Here is a 20,947-nt window from a genome sequence, read left to right on the forward strand (position 1 = left end):
CCGCTACCCTCTTAACTCCCCTCTCCATGCCCTGAGCAAACTCTATTCTATACAGCTGGTTCCCTCAGGGGGAAAGGATGTCTCAGCATAGGCCCACTGAGCCACCCCCTTTCCTCAGACATCACCACACCTCCATAGAACATCATCCCTCCATCTCTTCAGCTCTTTATAAACACAACATTGGTGCTAAAACCCAGGATATATCCTTTCTTTATCTTTTTATAAACACTTCACCTTGGAGTACAGTAACAGACGACCTCTCTTTCCTCATGCCCTGCACTTCCTGTAAGTTTGAAGTTCATTGGAACTTTGAAACTAAGAGTGCTGGAAGGAGCTCAGGGGCAGGGAAATGATAGATGGGGTGGGATGGGGGAGGCCAATGGGGCAGAGGGGAGGAGAGGAGCTGGGAAGAGGCATTTGGGGAGGTGTGGAGTGGGTAACCTTTTCTTCCATTTACCCTAGAACAGCTGTTGAGTTACTCTTTTTGATGTGTTTGGTTTCATTTGAACTATTTGAAGATAACTACTTTGTAAATTAAGGCAGATGAGTAATGTTGCAGTAGTTTTTGGTGGGAATTGCTTAGCATATATGACTTTACCTGTTTCCCTATAATTTTATGCATGTAGGAATATATAATGTTATACAACCTATGACTTTGATATGGGAATACAATAGAGTAATTTTATAAGAGATGTCAAGGTTAGGGTGGTTCTCATCCTGTGGGCCTTGGTCCCTGTGGGGGTCAAATATCAGACATCCTGCATATCAGATACTTACATTACAGTTCACAGGAGTAGCAAAATTAGAGTTTGTAGTAGCAGTGAAAACAGTTGTATGGTTGGGATCACCACAGCATGAGGAGCTGTATTAAAGAGTCAGTGTACTAACAAGGTAGACAACAACTGAGTTAGATTCTCTTTATTTTCCAAGCCACTTCTCCCTTTCAAATCATGATTCACGGCTGTCCTTAGATTCCCCTGTCCTAATCATAGTCTGACAGTCCCTGAACAGCCTCATGGTGCAGACAGGTGGCTAACTTGGTTTGGTTACTTCTGTAGCACAATTCGTTCCATTTGGGGGTCTGAGTAAGTGTAGCCATGGTCAGACAGTAAGGACAATGGCTCTGAGGAGCTGGGGACCTGTCTGCCTCAGGTTGTTAGTTAGGCCGTGCAGGGCGTGCACCAATGAGTACTGTGCTTTGCCAGGAAGTTAGAGGCTGTTGGTCGGTTATTTTAGTGCTGTATGGATCGGGAAAGAGCACACTTTTTACCTGTGCTTGACTGTCTTCCCCATTTAAATTTCAGAGGAATGCAGTGCAATATCTTTTAAATACTTTGTCCCTGTTTCGAAATATATGCCTGAACAGTAGTAAGAACTACTTAATGATATATTATTGAGGATTATAAAAGTTTATTGATTCTATTAGTATATAGTGTTTGAAAGCAGTTTATCTTTTATTTTATTGATTGCATTTTATTTAACCTTTGTTTGGTTCTTGGTGAATGACACACATGCGTTTCAGTCCCACTCATCTCCCCCTTCCCCCGAATCTGCCCTCTGCCCTTGTAACCTCCCCCAAAAGAAAGGAAATCTCACCATGGAGACCGTGGTGTGTTACACAGTAAGCCCTTTTGCCCAACAGTTTTACTTGCAGATGATTATTGCAGTGAGTCATTGGTCTGGTTTGAGGCCTCTGGCTTCTGCTACTCTATCACAGGGATGCCCCTCAGATATTTTGTTGTTGCCCTGTGTCACGGAGATCCTGCAGCCTTGGGTCTGCAGGACTGGCCTCGTCACATGCTCCAGCAGTTCACAGAGGGGGTAGATGTGGGAGTGAGCCAGCTCCGTCCTGGAGCTGGGCCTGGGCAGCACTGAGTTGTTCAGCCCGTCAGCTCTCCTGTGCCCATGCCACCAGGGCCACCTCTCCTTTGCCCAGGGGAGGTTGAGACCAGCTCTCTGCCTGCTGCAGTCAGCAAGGGGAGCAGCTGGCTCTTCAGAGCCACCAGGGCAGGTTGTACTGTGCAGCCCAGGGGAGGTGTAGGTCGGTCGCCCTCCCAAGTGCTGTGCCGGCAAGGGGCAGGGCCAGCTCACCTGCTCGCATGCCGACCCAGGCAAGGGGTGGTTTTCGAAGGATTTACTCAAGCATCATGAATCAATTCCTGCCATGTCAGATGACACTAAGCATACGTGAAATTAGTCGCTTTCGGTATTAACCGTTGAAATGCATGACAACTAGATGTGTCTGCATCCTGAGCACCATGTGCTTCAGCCCAGATGTGTAAGTCTGCTCATTCAGTTGCTGGGTGGAGGTCAAGTGAATGTCATTTCTAGGCAGCATGTGAAAGGTGAAGTTTGCAGGGCAGGGAGGATTGAGCTCAGGCCCTCATACCTGCAGAGCAGGCATTCTGTTGTCGAGCTGCCTCTCAGTCTTGCTCTATCTACCCATCCATCGGTCCATCCATCCATCCATCCATCCATCCATCCATCCATTTATCTTTCTATCCATCTAACGTGTCTGAGTGTTTTACCTGAATGTATGTGTGTGCACCATATCCAACCTGGAGCCCATGGAGATCAGAAAAAGGTCTTAGGTTTCTGATGCAGCTTATGAAATAAATGTGATCTTATTTTTATTGTATTTTAATAGTGCCAGATAACAGATTAAATTAATTTGTTTTGAACAGGACTATGAATTAATCGCTAAAGAACCCAAACCTTTTGTGTTTGAGGGGAAAGTTCGGGGCCCGATTGTAGTTCCCACAGCTGGAGAGGAAGTGCCTGGGAATCCAGGTAACGTAAGGAAAGGAGCTGCAGTGAAGGAGAAAGCGAGTCCTAAAGGAGAGGAAGTCAAGGAAGATGCCAAGGGCCATGACAAAACACCGCCGTGGCAGCTGGGTGGCCAGAACAGAGCGGCCGCTTCAGCCCACAGCTCCAACAACGATCTTGTGAAGGCCTTAGACCGAATCACACTGCAGAGTACCCCTTCACAAGTAGCCGCGGGCTTGACTGCAGGAATGAGGAAGGACTACGGCCTCCCTCTCACTGTCCTCTCATGCACGAAAGCGTGTCCTCACGTGGCTAAGTGCACAAGTGCCCTTTTCGAAGGGCGGACAGTACATCTTGGTAAACTGTGTTGTACTGGAGTTGAAACGGAAGATGATGAAGACTTTGAGTCCCACTCATCAGCAGAGCAGGTCTCCTCTGTTGAAGCCTCTGATGGACCACCAACACTGCATGACCCAGACCTCTACATCGAGATTGTGAAAAATACAAAGTCTGTTCCCGAGTACTCAGAGGTGGCCTATCCTGATTATTTTGGACACATTCCACCTCCCTTCAAAGAGCCTATTTTAGAAAGGCCTTATGGTGTACAAAGGTGAGTCAGTCATAGACTTCCTCCTCCTCCCAAGAAGGACCATCGTCAAGTAGAAAGGGATACTGCAGATTCTCTCTGGGGACGTTAGGGAAAAGTTCTTGTGTTAGAATGCTTTGTGTTGCTTTGAGACTGTCCATGTTGTGTCTGGAAAATGCTGTGTGATTACTGTACTTTGGGCTTGTTATATGTATAGCAAGAAAAGGAAAAGAGGGGTTGGGGATTTAGCTCAGTGGTAGAGCGCTTGCCTAGGAAGCGCAAGGCCCTGGGTTCGGTCCCCAGCTCCAAAAAAAAGAACCAAAAAAAAAAAAAAAAAAAAAAAAAAGAAAAGGAAAAGAACATAGAGCAAATAGCAGATAACAGGCATCAGATCAGGCGTTTACAATACCCAATGGCAACGTCCAGAGAAGCCCTGCGGAAGCAGTGAGCCATAGGACCAGGTTAGAGCCTCGGCAGTGTCCTCCTCTGTCACCTCGGGCATTCTGCAGCTTGGGACAACCAGCTGCGACCTGCTGGAAATGTTCCTGTAGCCGCTGTCAAGGGCGCTGAGTTTACTGCCCTTGGGCTTTTTGCCAAACTCCTTTTCCTTGCCCCAGGACAGGGATCTCTGAGGGCACTGGAGAGAAACCTGCTTGAGCCTGAGACAAGGGGCTACTTAGCCTCTTCCTCTGTTGGCCCTCAGCAAGCGCAGCACACACAAGGGTCTCTGATGTAGCTGCAGCTTTACTTCATTGACCCCGATGCAGTGTGGAGACCTAGTGCGGAGTGCCTAAAGACAGGAAGGATTGTTGGATGATGTTTGAGCATATATGGTCTGACTTGGTTAGATATGGTTTTAAAATGGGATATAAGCGAAGCATAGGATCTGTTACTCTGAAGATTTAGCTTGAAATGCGGAGTGAGAATCTGGTATTTGTAACAGCACTTAAGTGAGGTGATAGTTAGTGCCAAAGATAGACAGAGACCGTTGGTGCACCAGTCAGTGTGCACTGAGTGTGCACTAAGTGAGGTGATAGTGCCAAAGATAGACAGAGACTGTTGGTGCACCAGTCAGTGTGCACTAAGCACAGCGCAGGCCTGTACAAGTCTGTGCCTGAGCTGCCTTTGGTGACTTTTTCGTGACTTTACTTTTGTTTTATGTGTATTGGTGTTTCGTCTGCATGTATGTCTGTGTGAGGACATCAGATCCTTTGGAACTAGAGTTACAGACAGTTATTCGCTGCTATGTGGTGCTGGGAATCGAACCTAGGTCCTCTGAAAGAATACCCAGCCAGCTCTCTGGCCCCTTTTGTTGACTCTTTAACAATGATTCCCATCAGTTTTGACACACTCTCGTTACAAGTACACTTTGTACTGAGAGGAGACCTTGCCATTGGCCTCTGCGCGTCTGAGAGTGCAAGCATCTTCAAGCCACAGCTGTGCGTCTGCTGTAACATCTGGACCACTTAATGCGTCCCTGGACAACTTAGTGGCTTTTCTCAGCAGCATCAGAACTGTGACAGAACTCCTATGGCTTTCAGAGCCCAAAATAGACACTGCCCTTCTTATTTATAAGAAATGTTTGTTGACCCTGATAGTTAGGTGGTCTTAATTGAGACTTTAAAGTTTCACATCATGTCAGAAAATGCCAAATGTGGGTAGCTAACAGTTGTTTCTGAAGTTCCAAGAAATGCTTGTTTCTTGAAACGCATTGAGGACATTGACTTTAGTTTCTCATGTTGGCTGCCATGTCTCTTTTAACCTGTTTTGAGTGAGTGATGGATGTTTTGTGATTGATTGGTCAATGTCATTCCCTGTTTGAATCTAGGAACGTGACAAATGAAAGGGGTCAAGTCAGGGAGGATTTACTGTCCTGTCACTTTGAGGAAAAGGGCACAGCCCTTTTCTTTGCAACGCCTTAGTAATCTGGGCACGATGGTGTGCACAGCGGGGCCTAGCTACCCTGGAGGCTGAACCATTCTGGCCTGGGAGCATAGTGAGACCCATGCTTAAGAACCTTATCCTGTTATCCTGCCGAGTGCTGTTAGTGTTGTTTAGAGTTCTGTTGTATGGTTGTCTTTATCCTAATCTTTTTAAAAACAAAGTTCAGTATAGAATAAATCAATTATGTTAAAGACTCTGATGCAATTGCACAGAAAAGTCTGTTACAAGAGTCAGATGTGCTGGCCACTCATGTCTTTAATCCCAGCTCTCAAGAGACAGAGGCAGGGGGACCTCTGTGAGTTCTAGGACAGTCTAGTCTACAGAATGAGTTCCAGGACTGCCAGGGCTACGCAGAGAAAGTCTGTCATGAAAAAATAAAAAAAGCAAAGCAGGAAGACTGCTATTCATGTTTTCTCAGTGTAGATGATGAGGTCACAAAAACTCATATTGGCAGGTGTCTTAGGGTTTTCACTGCTGTAACAAAACATTGTGACCAGGAAGCAACCCGGGGAGGAAAGGGTTTATTCAGCTCACACCTCCACATCACTGTTCATCACCATAGGAAGTCAGGACAGGGACTCACACAGGGCAGGAATGTGGGGGCAGGAGCTGATGCAGAGGCCATGGAGGAGCGCTTGTTCAGCCTGCTTTCTCACAGAACCGAGGCCTACAAGCCCAGGGCAAGCACAGCACACAGTGGGCTGGGCCCTCTCCCCTTGATCACTAATTGAGAAAATGCCTAAACATCAGGATCTCATGGAGGCATTTCCTCGACGGAGGGCTCTTCCTTTCTGTGACTCTAGCTTGTGCCAAGTTGACGGGGAAAACCAGCCAGTGCGGATTCAGCTCATTTTATCAGCAAAGGAACAGACAGGCATGAGCACTCCTCATGCAGACTTCTTCCCTTTTTCCTGTGAGGCTTTACGGGCCTCCCAGGCTGTTCCTGGGGCAACCGTGTGGCAGAGCGGGCAGAAGGACCGTGGGCTCAGAAGGCAGGAGGCCAGGCCCAGCTGAGGCCCTTGCTGCTGCCAGCTTTAGAGAGCAGGGACGCCATTACCTTCAGCCGGGTGCTCTCTGATGACACCCCCACCTCCACCCCCACCCCGCCCCCGCCATTCTCCCCAGACTCCTACTCAGATGGTCCTGGTTAAACCAAACCAGAACTTAATTGTTGAAACTGTGTGATGGCAGATACTGTCCACCTGACAAGGTCTGTGATCTCTTGGCAGGTGAGGAGATAGTTTAATGGCCAAAGCACTTGCTTTGGAAATTTGAGAACTGGAGTTGAGATCCCTGGCACTCACAGAAAAGCTGGGTTGGGTGGTGGCTGGCTTGTACTCAGTACTCAGGAGGAAGAGACCAGAGAACCTAGAGCAAGCTGGCTAGCTGGACTAGGCCTATTACTGAACTTTGGGTTCCCTGAGAGACCCCTGCCTCATTGAGTAAGGTGGGAGGGCATGGAGGAAGGTTCCGGGCTGTCAGCTTTGGGACTCTTCCTAGATTCAGATCCATGGGCAGGGGCATTTGCATGCACACCTCTCCAGCCACACCACCTCCTCCCCCCAGTAGAATCACCTAGGAGATAACTGCTCAGGAGGGATTAGGTAGATTTGGTTAGCCTCTGGGCTCGCCTGTGAGGGATGATGTCCTGGGCTGAGTGAAAGGGCAAAGCTGGTGCTGCCTGTCCCAACCGCAGGTGCAGTGCCCACACCTCCCCTTCCTGCCGCCATGCTCTTCCTGTCAGGGTGCCATAGCCCCGAACCTCACTAAGCCACACTCAGCCCATCCTTCTTTCCTTAAGCTGTTTCACTCCCACAAGAGAAAGAGTGACCAGCCAACACACTGTCCCCTTCCTTTACAGACCGTTTTGCATGCGCTGGGTTATTTTTGTATAGAATAAAGTGAAAAGTATATTGTGTTTAATGAGTATATAAAGAAAAATTTACCTTCCACTTTTCTCATGATGTGTTAGTGTATCTTTTATGTTTAACTGTCAGACCTTCTAATACTTTGTTAATAATGCCCAGGTCTTTCTTCTTTAGGATGAGTTCTTTGCATACATAGAATTTAAGGTTGTATTGTTGTTACAACAGATCGACAGATGTCTGTGGTCAACAACAGATATGGAGAAAAGGCTCATCCTTGTGTGTTTTCAGAGGTCTGAGCCTGCGGCTAATTGGTTGTGCTGTGGGGCCCATGAGAAGGCAGAACAGAGCGGTAGGGAGTTTGGGTAGAGCAAGGCCGTTGGCCTCCTGGTGCCAGGGGACAGGAGCTGAAAGGGGGCAGAGGGAAGGAGTGCAGCTCCGAGGATCCTCTTTAGATGTCCCCAGTGACCTGGGTTCCTTCCTCTAGGCCTTACCTCCCAGCGGTCCTCCAGCCTCTGTGTGGCTGCACAGGTGGCAGTTGGAGACTATGACGTTGTTAACATTCTTCAGGTGTAGAAGAGCATCTTCACGTAGTTTCAGATTTTCTCAGCTAAGAGTCTTGAAGTTTGGGGTTCAGTATATTTCTGACATTTTATTGCAACCATTTTGGCAAGCTTCTTCATGCTGCTCTTCATAGATTTGTAATCGTAGTTCTACTCTCTACTGTTTGAAGTCACATCAGCACATGCTGTGGAGCTCATTATAGGCACTGGAGAGATGGGTCAGTGGTTAGAGCATATGCTCTTGCAAAGGCTCCAACCTCAGTTCCCAGCACCTGTATCTGGGGGTTTACAAACACCTGTAACACACACACACACACACACACACACACACACACACACACACACACACACACAGAGAGAGAGAGAGAGAGAGAGAGAGAGAGAGAGAGAGAGAGAGAGATTGATTTGAGAGGTAGCATTCCATTAATGCCATCAGGACTTGGTGGCCAGTTGGCTGGGATTGGCATCTGCCCTGACATCTGAGTTCTGCCCCAGCTGTACCTGGTATTTCCCAGCTCTCCAACCTCCCCTCTTCCCAACACAGGAAGGAGATTCTGCAGAACATTCAGGCCAACTGCCAGTTGGATTCTTGGGGTAAATTTCTAAGTAGGTAGGATTTGAAATCTTGTTGTAACTCTCTGGTTTTATCCGACCTCCAACAGTGTGGCTAGTATGCACACAGGATGGCTTGCCTGATGGTTCGACTGCTTTCTGAAGAGAAAGGCCTAATAGACATTCTAGGCTGGCTTCCCTCTGCTCTTCACAAGGTTTTGCTGTGGCTGTCCTTCCTGTGCTCAGTCTAAAGCTCGAGTCTCGATGTGCTGATTTTGATTTGGGTTATGTTGTGCTAATTTTTTGTATACAAGTAAGGGAATGAGTATTTTTATTTTACACTCTTATTATTTTATCCCTTTCCATGCCAGACCTAAACTCGGGAGAAAACTGCCTTGGTATCAGAGGCAGGTAGTAATGAATTTCGTTAAGTTTGTCTTTTATGATTTCAGGACAAAAATTGCCCAAGATATCGAGAGGCTGATACACCAGAATGATATCATTGACCGGGTGGTGTATGACTTAGATAACCCTAAGTGAGTCTGATTTCTAAACCTTTTTATTCATATGTCTGTGTTTACTAGTGTTATTTCTAAAGGATAAAGTAGTTCTCTATGATATCTTCCCGTCCTTACTGTTGTGTTCGTATACTTTACAGGCAGGGTGTGATCGTCATAAATCGTGTTTATTTAAAGATATCTAGGCATTTGGTTGTGGGTGATTTAAAGGTTATAAGCTGGTACTGTGGTTTCAGAAGAGTGGACCTACCTCCTGAACAGTGTGGGTTTCACAAGGAAGGCTGGCCTTGGCTGGCCTTCGCCGTCCCAGTGCCTTCTGAGCCACTTCGGTTCCCCCGCCTTTCGCCTGCCAGGCCCCTGGCTACTTTGCCTAGCACTGGTAGCATGTGTGAGGAACACAACTTACAACTATTCAGTAAGAAGTTCTGTCATCTTTCCGTGGGCCTCTCTCCCCTCACTACATTAATACTTTCCCTGTCATGATGGGAGGAACAAACTTTTAAACTGTTGTAGATATCCGAGTAAAAGCTCTGTCAGAGTGAGTTAAAATAGTCTTTGTTGTTGTTTGTGGCAGGCTCTCCCACTGTGCCTTAGGCTGACATGGAACTCACTGTGTAGCTCAGGATGAGCTTCAACTTAATTAACATTGGTCCTCCTGGTTCTGGAGGCCTGTGTCACCGTCACTGACTGCAAAGTATGCTAACACAAGGGAAGAAGATGTCTTATTTAACATGTACTTACTCCATTGTTCATGCTTCTGTGTTAGAGATGGAAAAATAAATCCCAGAACTTCCAGTGTGGGCAGATTCAACTTGTTCCTAACCGATGTGACCAGGGGCAGAATCCTCAGAAGAGCAGGGGTCTTCCTTATGGGAGGGCTGGGCAGACAAGGATAGGGCCTGGCATGTGGGTGCTCAGCACAGTGGTAGGGAGAGCTCCTACCTTCCATGGCAGCAAGAGCAGCCTGGCTTGTTAGCATCACAGCTGCTTACCGCAGTTTGGAAAACACACTGCTTCCTGCGAAGGTGAGGACCAGCATTTTAGAGGGCGAAGTCCTTACTGAGGTTATACGTGTAGGAACAAGTCTTTTGTAATTTCAATTTGAGTATAAATGTAAGTCATTTTTTCTTTGTTGTGAAAGAAAGGAGAGAAACATTGTATGGGTTTGATCTGTCCTAGTTGTAGTCTTTGCTTATCTGTTTAAGTGTAACATTTTTAATATGTTTATTTTAAAATATTTATTTAGCTATACCACTCCAGAAGAAGGAGATATTTTGAAGTTTAACTCAAAATTTGAATCTGGGAATCTGCGCAAAGTAATTCAAATTAGAAAGTAAGCCATTTAAATGTTTTCATTTTGTGTGCACACAGACTCTCTGGACTTGCTGTCAGCTGTCTCTGTCTTGTGTTTCAGAAGCGAGTATGACCTCATTCTGAACTCTGACATAAACAGTAACCATTACCATCAGTGGTTCTACTTTGAAGTCAGTGGGATGCGGCCGGGTGTGGCATACAGGTTCAACATCATCAACTGTGAGAAGTCCAACAGCCAGTTTAACTACGGTGAGACACTTCCCCTTCCGGGTGAGGGGGCACCCAGGCACGCTTCCTGGAGGACCAGAGTCTAGTGTGGGGCATCGCCTTAGATACTCAGTGTCTCTGTGTTTCACACCTCAGCCGTTTCCTACACAGTGTGTGAAAAGCTTACGCTCTGCTGGGATGACAGAAGGAACTGCATGGTGCTGCATGCCTGTCATTTCCTGTCACTTCCTGTCATTCCAGGCCTACCTAAGGAAGCAGATGTGGGGTGAGCTGTGTGTTGGCAGTTTAGACTGGGGCTGAAGCCTCCTGAGAGCTCAGCCCATCACACTGTGGCTTCTGTCCTCAGCTCCACACAAGAGAAAACAAGAAGAGCATGTTTTATGTATGAGTGAGCGCTCTGTCTGCAATTACACCTGCACACCAGAAGAGGGCATCAGATCCTTTTACAGAAGGTCACGAGCCACCATGTGGATGCTAGGAATTGAACTGGGGAAGAGCAGCCCGTGTTCTTAACTACTGAGCTAGCTCTCCAGCCCCACGAAAAGTATTTTTACCTTGGTGCATAGGAAGCTATGTGTCCACCTCCCTCTGCCCCGCTCCCCACACCGTCCCCACCATGGGTACCGTGCTAACATTTGTGCTAACATTGATAAGGTGCCGCATGGCAGGTCTTCCTTCATCTTCTGAGTCCTGTGCAGATGGGTGTGAATTCTGCACTGCGGGATGGAATTTTGTAGTGAAACCATTTGTGCTTAGTGAGTGTCTTTTGAGGCCTGCTGAGGTGCTCTGTCACCTGTGAGTTACTGGCCTGTCTGTCTGTCTGTTTCTGCCGGGTCTGTGGAGAGCCTCAGTCTGGTTGCTGCTCACCCACACCAGGCGCAGGGCCTCGATCACCTTTATCTCCTGAGTGCCTGCCCTGTGGCGGGTCTGCGCTTGTTCTTGGTCAGTGTCTGTTTCTCACAGAGTAAATCCTTACTGTAGTTTATGGACAGTGTTGAGGAATCAGCATGTTGTGTATTGGCTTCCCCTGGTGATACTCTCTGAGAGAATTCTCTTTTCCTTTTTTAGATAAAACTCTAGCGTTCTGGAAGGAGAAATCTGAAGTGTGGGGTGCCATTTAAGGCTGCTCTGTTCAGTACCTCAAGTACACATCTAAGGGTCATCTGCTGGGCATCTGGTCTGTAGCCATGGGCTGTGTCTAGGGTTGATAATTACATAAACTTGACATTTGCATTTAAAAATCAAAATGTCCAATTTCAAATCTAGTAATAGCCAAGTTTTTATTATATGGTAAAACATACATATCAACAATCCTTTGTTACAGATGGAGGAGAAATACGTTACAAAATGATACTGGTCTCAACCATTGAGCAAAGTTTGAAAAGCTTGTAACAGTAGGCAAGAGGTGCTGCATGGCAGGCTTCAAGTCATTTCCCTAAGCTGTGCGGAGTGCAAGTGCGTGCGTGCGTACGGGCGTGCGAGCGTGTGTGGCTGCTCGAGAGATGTGTCTGAGAAGCAGCTCTGGAGGGTTGAAGAGGTGCTGACAGTTGTTATTTGTGTGGTGGGAAATGGAACACTCTAGAATTACTCATGTGTGTGAGATAAAAGCTTTGCCATTTATCTAGTAGAGTAATAGGCAGACCATGCAGTGGAGTCTGGCATGGCTAGAAATACTTTCTTTTTTTAGAGATTTGATATCTTTTCTCTAATTTTCAAGTAATCTTTTAAAGACATATATATATATGTATATATATATGTACATATATATATATACATATATATATATATATAAATAAATAAATGATGTGGACCTCAGACTCGCAATGTTGTGGTCATCAAATATTTATATTTTGACTAAAATGTCAGTAGTTACATTGTTTGGTATGACTGGTGATAAAAAAGTTCTTTTTAAAGGAACATTTGACTTTATGCACGTGTCTGCTTGTCTGTATATGCATTTGTCTGTATGTGGGGTCCACGGAGGCCAAATGCACTGGACTTACAGGAGGCTGTGAACTGCCATCTGTGTTCTGGGAATCAAACCCGGGTCCTCTGGAAGGGTAGTAAGAAGTACTGTTAACCACTGAGCCATCTCTCCAGCCCACAAAGTATTCTTGATGTAGTCTGTTTGAAACACTTCATTCTTGGTGATTTTAGTGCGTAAACAATTGTTGGATGTGACTTTATCTATCCAAGTAAGCAGGTTGGGTCCTGCTTAGCTTCTGAGACCAGTTGGGGGTGGGTAGGATCACAGCTGTATGTATGGCCATCAACTGATTGTGACCTCTCTGAGGAGAGAGCAGCCTTATTATGTCTTTGAAATTTTATCTTAATTGAGACATGTTTGAAGTATTATCAGGATAAAAATACCTATTGTGTTCCTTACTTAACCTCTAGTGTTTCTAGAGTAGAAAAGAACAGTAAAGAAAACTGGTTTCATTTGTATCATGGGTGTCCTCCCTCCTCCCTTTCCCCCAGCCCTCCCCCAGCCCTCCCCCAGCCCCAGCTCCTCCCCTCCCTCTCCCAAACCTCCCCCAACCTTCCCTCAGCCCCTCCCCAGCCCTCCTCCTCCCAACCCTTCCCCAGCCTCTCCCCCCAACCCTCCCCAGCCCCTCCCCCTCCTTCTACTTCTACTACTTCCAGTGGGCTTTTCTTCTTTTTATTTATTTAAAATATTTGATTTTTATATTAAAAAAAACCCCCACAGCTTCTGGTTTATTCATTTTCTTTAGAAGTTTTCTTTAATTTTGACCTTTACCTCCCTGCAAATTAGTACTTTTCTTTACTTCTTTAATTTGCTTTTTTTGTAGATGATCAAAGCATTTTAAATTTCTTCTTTATTACAACTTAATTCTATATTCCTCCAAGATTTTAATATTTCTGTTTTTAATCTCGCTATCTTTATTTGACTATGAAACTACAAAACAGGTTTGCTACATTTTTTTCCTGGCTTAATTATTTTGGTTAAAACCTTTGTTACTTTCAAAGTTTAATTAATTTTGCTCACAGACATGTAGACTTTATTATTTGCAACAATTTTGGATTTGGAGTAACTTTGAAATATATCTGTTTTGTTTTAATAGGTAATTAGAAATAAGCTGTATTGTCTGTAGGTAACAGTTAATACCCACTGAACTTAATGGAGAGGGAAGAAGAACCAACCAACAAATGGTTGTGTCTGATTGAGTTTCAGTTTGGTTTTACTTGTGGTGTTAAAACCTGTCAGTTCCAGTTGGGTATAACTTGGCATATAGACAGCTGTAGCTCTCTGTTCCCAGTGTGTCTTACCGAGCTGCAGTTAGTCTCTACTGTATTTGCCTTCAGTTTTGTCCGTGTATTTATAAGTTGTAATTAGCTCGGTACATGGTTGGCCTAGGGGACACTGAGTGGCGGCACATGGGAATGGCCTTGGTAGGTAGAGGTCTTCCTTCGCAGGACTCACCAAGACGGGCAGGGCAAGCATTGTTTTCACTTCTTCGTTGCCACCCTTTCCCTGCCTTGAGACATTTTTAGTGGATTCTATTAAGTAGTTCTCACAGATGATCCTAAAGCAGTTTGAATGTATTTCTGAGATAGCGGTGCTGTCTGTATTGCTAGATTTGAACATTTGTGTTACTATCTCCACACCCTCTTTATCCCTGTGCCTTGAAGTGGACTTTCGTAGATTGCCACCAGGTGGCAGTTTCGCATTTACTCATAATTTGAGTTTCAAGCTTCTGTTTCATTCTCTTCTTGTATGTCTCTGGGGTTCCAGAGGGTTTTAACTCCTCCTTATGTGAACTAACCGTAACAATCCTGCTTGTAACAAGAAGTGAGTATGCACAGCACACTTGTAACTTTGTGTGTGTGTGTGTGTGTGTGTGTGTGTGTGTGTGTGTATGTGTGTGCATGCTGTGAAGTGAGCTGTGGTCAGAGGACAGCATCTTCCCTTGCCTTTCATCTGGAGTCAGGATCTCTTGTTACCACTGCGCACAGCAGGCTACTTCCCTTAAGAGCTCGCAGCCATTCCTCCTGACTCCCATGCTGGTAGGAATGTGCTGGGATTACAAACAGGCTTCTGCATCTGGCTTTTCTGAGTGTTCTGGGCATCGAAGCTCAGGTCCTCCAGCTTGTTAGGCAAAAATTGTCACGTGCTGAGCAATATTCCACAACTACCAACTCTGTGTAGAAGTTTTATGTTGAAATCAGTTGAAGTGTAAGGAAATGTCACATACTTTGTCAAGATGCTGACATCTGCAATGGTGTCCTGGCACTGTGGATCTCCTGGTATCTATTTTCTACAAATCATGGCTTTCCTGGCTGTCACTGTAGCATGACAGTTGGGATCAGGAAACTATCGTTGGCACATGAAGTACCTTCTAGCCTCGGACCCCACTTAAGGTAGACTTTCTTCTTTTAGATCCATGGAATGGTTTAGCTCCAAGCCACGTTTTCAGCCTTTCAGTTCTTTCATATATTCAACTGACGGCATTCTGCCCACAGTTTATTCTCCTTGTTTCCTGGAGTTTGTTCTTTATGCCGTGTGCTGGCCTCGCTCTGTCCTTAACTGTTAGACATCATGGTGTTTCCACTGTGAAGTGCAGCTCTCACAGGAAAGAGACGGGTCAGTGAGGGAAGGTACAGGCTGGGCAAACCTCACCCAAGGCCTGTCTGGGAGAACCAGCTCCTGAAGGCTGTCTTCTGGCCTTAAGGCCACATGCATGCTTGCGCGCACATGTGCACACGTAAACACATGTTCTTTTTTCCTTTGGTGTAGTTTGGCCTGACTTCTACTGTGACTTCATTGTCTCCTTTCGGCTCCCGTGCCCGTGCCGCAGCTCGGAGAGTCTGGGTAGTGTCTGGTTTGGTGTTGTTTGTTGGGTGTACTCCTCATCTGTTGGTACGGTTATGTGGAAAGACCGGTTCCCCTCTCTAGTTTAAACTGTTTGTCCTCGTCCACTGATGTCCCCTTTAGTGTTGTGCCTAGAGTTAGGCGGTGGTGGAGCCAGAGACCCCCTTCCCTCCTTCACGTTTGTAGTTACCACCGATCCTGCCTGTGACAGAGACCCCCTTCCCTCCTTCATGTTTGTAGTTACCACCGATCCTGCCTGTGACAGAGACCCCCCTCCTTCACGTTTGTAGTTACCACCGATCCTGCCTGTGACAGAGACCCCCCTCCTTCACGTTTGTAGTTACCGCCGATCCTGCCTGTGACAGAGACTCCCTTCCTTCCTTCATGTTTGTAGTTACCACCGATCCTGCCTGTGACAGAGACCCCCTTCCCTCCTTCACGTTTGTAGTTACCACCGATCCTGCCTGTGACAGAGACCCCCCTCCTTCACGTTTGTAGTTACCACAGATCCTGCCTGTGACAGAGACCCCCCTCCTTCACGTTTGTAGTTACCACCGATCCTGCCTGTGACAGAGACCCCCCTCCTTCACGTTTGTAGTTACCGCCGATCCTGCCTGTGACAGAGACCCCCTTCCTTCCTTCACGTTTGTAGTTACCACCGATCCTGCCTGTGACAGAGACCCCCTTCCCTCCTTCACGTTTGTAGTTACCACTGATCCTGCCTGTGACAGAGACCCCCTTCCCTCCTTCACGTTTGTAGTTACCACTGATCCTGCCTGTGACAGAGACCCCCTTCCCTCCTTCACGTTTGTAGTTACCACCGATCCTGCCTGTGACAGAGACCCCCTCCTTCACGTTTGTAGTTACCGCCGATCCTGCCTGTGACAGAGACCCCCTCCTTCACGTTTGTAGTTACCGCAGATCCTGCCTGTGAGGTTTCATTGAGGGCCAGCGCCATTGGTTGTCTCCGTGTTAGTTTTGCTCAGTATCAGTTACTCAGAGCCAGCCTCTCTGCATCATGGTGGATAGATTATGACTTATGGCTTTGTTACTTCCTTAAATTGAGTCTTAGTGTTGCAGCCTATTTTCCCAAATATATTCAGTCAGAACTCTTAGTATTGCCATCATCTTTTCAGAATTGATACCATGCTTAAACAGTAATATTAGAATGCAGTGTTTAAAACAGCAGAGCATTTTAGATAGGCATAAAGTGCCCCTTGCCCTCAGCCTGAGCCTTCCAGTACTCAGCGGTTATGGTAAGTCTTTCTGTGTCTGTAGGAGGGGAAACTTGAGGTTTAAATGGCTCAGTGCGGGTCAGGGATACAGATGTGACTTAAGCATGCAGTGACACCGCAGTGACACCGATGAGCCTTTAGGTACCGAGAGGCTCCTTTCCTTTGGAGGGAAATGACAGTGCTGTGGGCAGGTGACTGTCACTGGTGCTCCCTGTACAGGTCTTGGTGTTTCCGGCACAGTGCACGCCCAGTGCTCCCTTACTGAAGAGCTAGCCATGTGGACGGCGTGTAGCACTGTCAGAGGCCATGTGTCTGTGCGTGGCCAAGCCGGAATTTAAGCCCTGGTTGTGGAGTGTGTGCTTGTAACCACCGGGTCACTCTGCATGTATTAGACCTGTCATCTGGAACTCTAGAGGCTTGGAGACAGCAAGATATCTTTTATACAATCTGTCATTTGCCATGGCCAGTAAAAGTAATAATTCAGGAAATGTACATCTAAGCTCTGAAGTTCAGTCCACGTAAAGATGTCAGGATCCACAAGGTGTCCTAGCAGCATAAGAGCAGAGGATGCCGAGAAGTCAGACAGTCATGTCTGATGCTTAGTACTCCGATAAAGCCTTGGCAAGTATCAGCTCTCTAGACCATAAGAGGATGGGGCCACACAGCAAGAAGAAAATCAGTGGGACCAGGAAAACTGCAAGGTAAAAGAGAAGGATTTGTTAAGTAGTGGGAAGGAGGTGGACTGGCGGGGCTGGGTGGGGCATGCGTAGGGCATCAGTGCCTGGAAGAGGCTGCGTCCTAGGAAGTCAGCGCAGTGCGTGTCCCTCCCGGGACAGAACACCTGCCATTGGCTGATGTGGCAAAGGTAAGCTGGGTATTAAAGCAGAAGAGGGTTCATCAATGTCAGAGAGACTTAATAGTTAAAAACCAGAATAGCCGAGAGACAGGAGCCATTCACAGGTTTCTGTCTGTCCTTAAAATACTGCATGCCTTTATGCAGTAAAGTTGTCTTGGAGACCTATAGAATCAGCAAAAGCTCAAGTAATTAACTTTATTAAAAGACAGCTATTATGAAAAGAGTCTGGCCTAGCAAAGAGTTACAACATAAGCCAGGGTGCAAAGACTGGGAACGGTGTAGCCAAACTTGGCTTTGGACCTTTGCGGGTCCCACTTTTGAGCAATGTTTGAGGGTATGCTCCAGCACCCTGAGAAAGAAGCTTCAGACAGAAAGACTCGGGTGTGAGAGGTGACGGAGCCCAGGCAGGGGTGCAGCAGGGCGTGAGGGTGAAAACTGGGGAAGCACACTGGAGAGTGGGCCATCCTCCCAGAGTGCAGCATCAGCAGCCAGGAAATGAGGCTTACACATTCAGGAAATAAACTGACTGTCTTCATTCGTCAAAATGGTGAAATAAAGACAAAGCTGTAAACGGAAGTGGGCTTCAGGTGAGGCAGACGAGCCATGTAGGTTATCGCGTTGGGCAGAGACACGAAGGGAACATTTGAGTTGGCCCTGGAAGTGTCGGGGAGCACATGCCTTGCTCTCCAGGGGCCTCCACCCACAGAATCTTAGCTAAGGGTGGCTGCTCTGCGGGGTTTACAGTCTAAGAAGCTTACACCTTGTCATCGGGAAACTTACGAAGGAAAGAAATATTCTGCATATTTTATTGTAATCTAAACTATTGGCAGAAATTAACAGATGTGGTTAAAAATCAGGTTTTGCAAATTAAATTAATTTTAAATATTTTTTTAAAAAGAAATTTAAAACTGATGTTAGATATTATTTAGAACTGTCTGTCCAGGGGGTTGGGGATTTAGCTCAGTGGTAGAGCGCTTGCCCAGCAAGCACAAGGCCCTGGGTTCGATCCTCAGCTCCAGGAAAAAAAAAAAAAAAAAAAAGAACTGTCTGTCCATCATGGTAGCTACCAGCCACTTGAGGCTGTTAAAATTAAAATTAAATACGTAAACATTTAAATTCTCCTTCGAGTGAGGCACATCACTAGTGCTTAATAAATGCCTCTGTATATAATGCACTTCAGCAGAAGGCTGGCTGACTCAGACTTGGGGAGTATATCTTAACCAGCATTAGTTTGTAAACTGAAGTGGTTCTATTCTTTGAAATAAGAAAGAGCTGAAAATATCCAATGTTAGAAACTAGAGAAGGAAATAAACCAAAGGGAAGGAAGAGAATCAGTGAAAACAAGTGTTGAAAATATTTAGACCAAAAATAAAGCAAAACACACAAATCCAATGTTTAGACGTGTGTGTGTGTGTGTGTGTCTGTGTGTGTCTGTGTCTGTGTGTGAGAGTATGTGTGGAAAGAGTGTGTGTTGTTTGTGTGAGTGTGTTGTTTGTGTGAATGTATGGTTTGTGGTTTGTGTGTGTTTTTTGTGTGAGTGTGTGTGGTTTGTGTGTGGTTTGAGTGTGTGTGGTTTGTGTGAGTGTGTGTGATTTGTGTGTGTGTGATTTGTGTGAGTGTGTGTGGTTTGTGTGAGTGTGTGTGGTTTGTGTGTGGTTTGTGTGAGTGTGTGGTTTGTGTGTGCACACACAGAGGCTGAAGGAGTGTGATGTTATCCTGATAGCACTCTGCTTATTCCCTTGACAGGATTCTCATTGAGTCTGGAGCAAGGCTGGCACCCAGGGATCCTCTCTGTGCCCACTCAGTGCTGGGCTATAGGCACAGCCAGCTTCTTACCTGTGTGCTGGGGATATTGAACTCAGATCCTTATGCCGTGTAACAAATGCTCTTCCTGAGCTATCTAACCAAACTCCAAAATAAAATTAACATTTTTTTTATTGTATGTGTTTGGGTGTTTTCCCTGAATATATGCTCAGCACGTGCATGTCAGGTAGTGAGGTCAGAAGAAGGATGTTGGATCTTTTGGAACTGGAGTACAGATGGTTGTGAGCTGCTGTGTGGGTGCAGGGAGTCACCTGGGCCCTCTAGACGAGCAGTGTTCCTGACTGCTGAGCCATCCATCTCTCAGCCCTCCCCAAGCAGGGAATTAAATGGCTATTTCCACTATTGAAGCTTAGAGAGCAGAGTGTGGAGGTGTATTCCTCCCGTCTTTCTCAGCAGGTGGGAATGGAAAGTAGAGGGATCTGGAGTTCGAGGCTAGCCTGCGCTATACCCTACACTGCCTTAAGAAACCAGAGCAAACAAAAAAGGTGGGAGGGGGAGGACATTTTTAATCCTGTAAAACTAAATTACACTTTTATTACACTCTTGTTATTTATTCTAGTAATTGATGGAAATACTCAAATGGATTTTTTTACTTTTCTGAACCTGCTGTGATCTCTGTGTCCTTCTTAGAAGGACTAAGCTACAGAGCTGGAGAGCTGCTCAGGGATTGAGAGTGCTCCCTGCTGTAGCAGAGGACTGCTGTCCATTGGTCGGTCGTCAGCATCCCTGTCATGACTGTGACTCTGGCTCCAGGGGCGCCGTGCCTACACCTCTGCCCTACAGTTACTGCACTCAAATGCACATAAACATAATTGAAAAATAATAAATCTTAAGAAAAGAAGCAACTTAAGAATCTAGGTACAGAACTGTAGGTAATAACTAATTTACCAAGTTCTTGTAAAACAACAGCCATTCTGTAGAACTAAGGTGGCTCACAGGAAGGGGCCTCCAGTTCACAGGAAGGGACCTCCAGCTTACTGTGTACCCCTCAGTGGTGTGACGGGAGCCATGTTTTTCTTTTGATGGTGCTGAAAGGCCCTGGGTAAAATGATCCTAACTTTTAAATGTAGTCAGAGGTGTGGTGATGGAATTAACACCATGGTATTAGCACTTACCGTGCAGGGCGGGTGGTTGAGAGGACACAGTGACTACTTGTACATACGAACACAGCAGTGTCTGCCAGGTGGGGGCTAGTCACTGTCCCTGTGCTGTACATGATAGAACCGATCTGAGAAACTCGGTCAGTATTGCATCCAGTACTGTGTGACATTATAACAGAGCAGTCATTTGTTCCTCTCAGTACTCACCATCAGGGTCTGAGGGTCTGAATTCTTGAAATGTAATGAAAATAGAAGACAACAGTAACTTCCTGAGGGGGCCTGTGTCATTAAGAAGCACACAGTAGGAGGGCCTGTGTCATCAGTGAGCACACAGTATGTTAACCTTTCCCAGAGGGCCAGGAGGCAGCATGGCTGCTATAGGTTGGCGTGTGTGTTAGGCAACACTCGTTTAAGGTGAGCCTCAAGCAGCATTGAAGGAGCCAGCTAGAGAGGAAAAGAAACTTATAAAATGCAAATGTATTTAATGAAATATTCCTACGCCAGGAAAATGATTCCATACTGAAGGTAGGATTTAAAATCAAGCCAGCTCTCAGGAAAAGCCATCAGTGTTTCTAAAGTTACATGAGAATTTAATTCAATTCCAGTTAAAAAGTCTAGTGTATTAGGTTACGGAATAAAGTAAGATGATTTTATGGTTTTTATTGTGAGGAGGAGGGAGGCGAGATGTCACCATGTACACTGTGCAGCCTGGAGCACAGCTATCCATGCGTCTGTCTCTCCAGTGCTGGGATTAAAGCAGCGTAC

The 20,947-nt window shown here is 46.2% G+C and overlaps 1 protein-coding gene across 28 annotated transcripts in view; it reads left to right on the forward strand.

The window, feature by feature from the left end:
- The window catches only part of Agtpbp1 (ATP/GTP binding carboxypeptidase 1), a 152,307-nt gene that overhangs the window by 95,882 nt on the left and 35,478 nt on the right, over positions 1 to 20,947 (forward strand). For 27 of the 28 annotated variants that reach the window (XR_010058817.1, XM_063276136.1, XM_039095462.2 and 24 more), the window contains 4 exons: positions 2,685 to 3,376; positions 8,729 to 8,812; positions 10,041 to 10,127; positions 10,209 to 10,357. Coding sequence is in view for 27 of the 28 variants with exons in the window: in XM_063276136.1 (XP_063132206.1) it covers positions 2,685 to 3,376; positions 8,729 to 8,812; positions 10,041 to 10,127; positions 10,209 to 10,357 (1,012 nt within the window). In the remaining variant the exon portion in view is untranslated. The remainder of the gene's footprint in view (positions 1 to 2,684; positions 3,377 to 8,728; positions 8,813 to 10,040; positions 10,128 to 10,208; positions 10,358 to 20,947) is intronic. The other variant, XM_039095460.2, reaches the window with a different exon arrangement.

Source organism: Rattus norvegicus, chromosome 17 (assembly GCF_036323735.1).
Source record: "Rattus norvegicus strain BN/NHsdMcwi chromosome 17, GRCr8, whole genome shotgun sequence".
NCBI classification, from domain to species: Eukaryota; Metazoa; Chordata; class Mammalia; order Rodentia; family Muridae; genus Rattus; species Rattus norvegicus.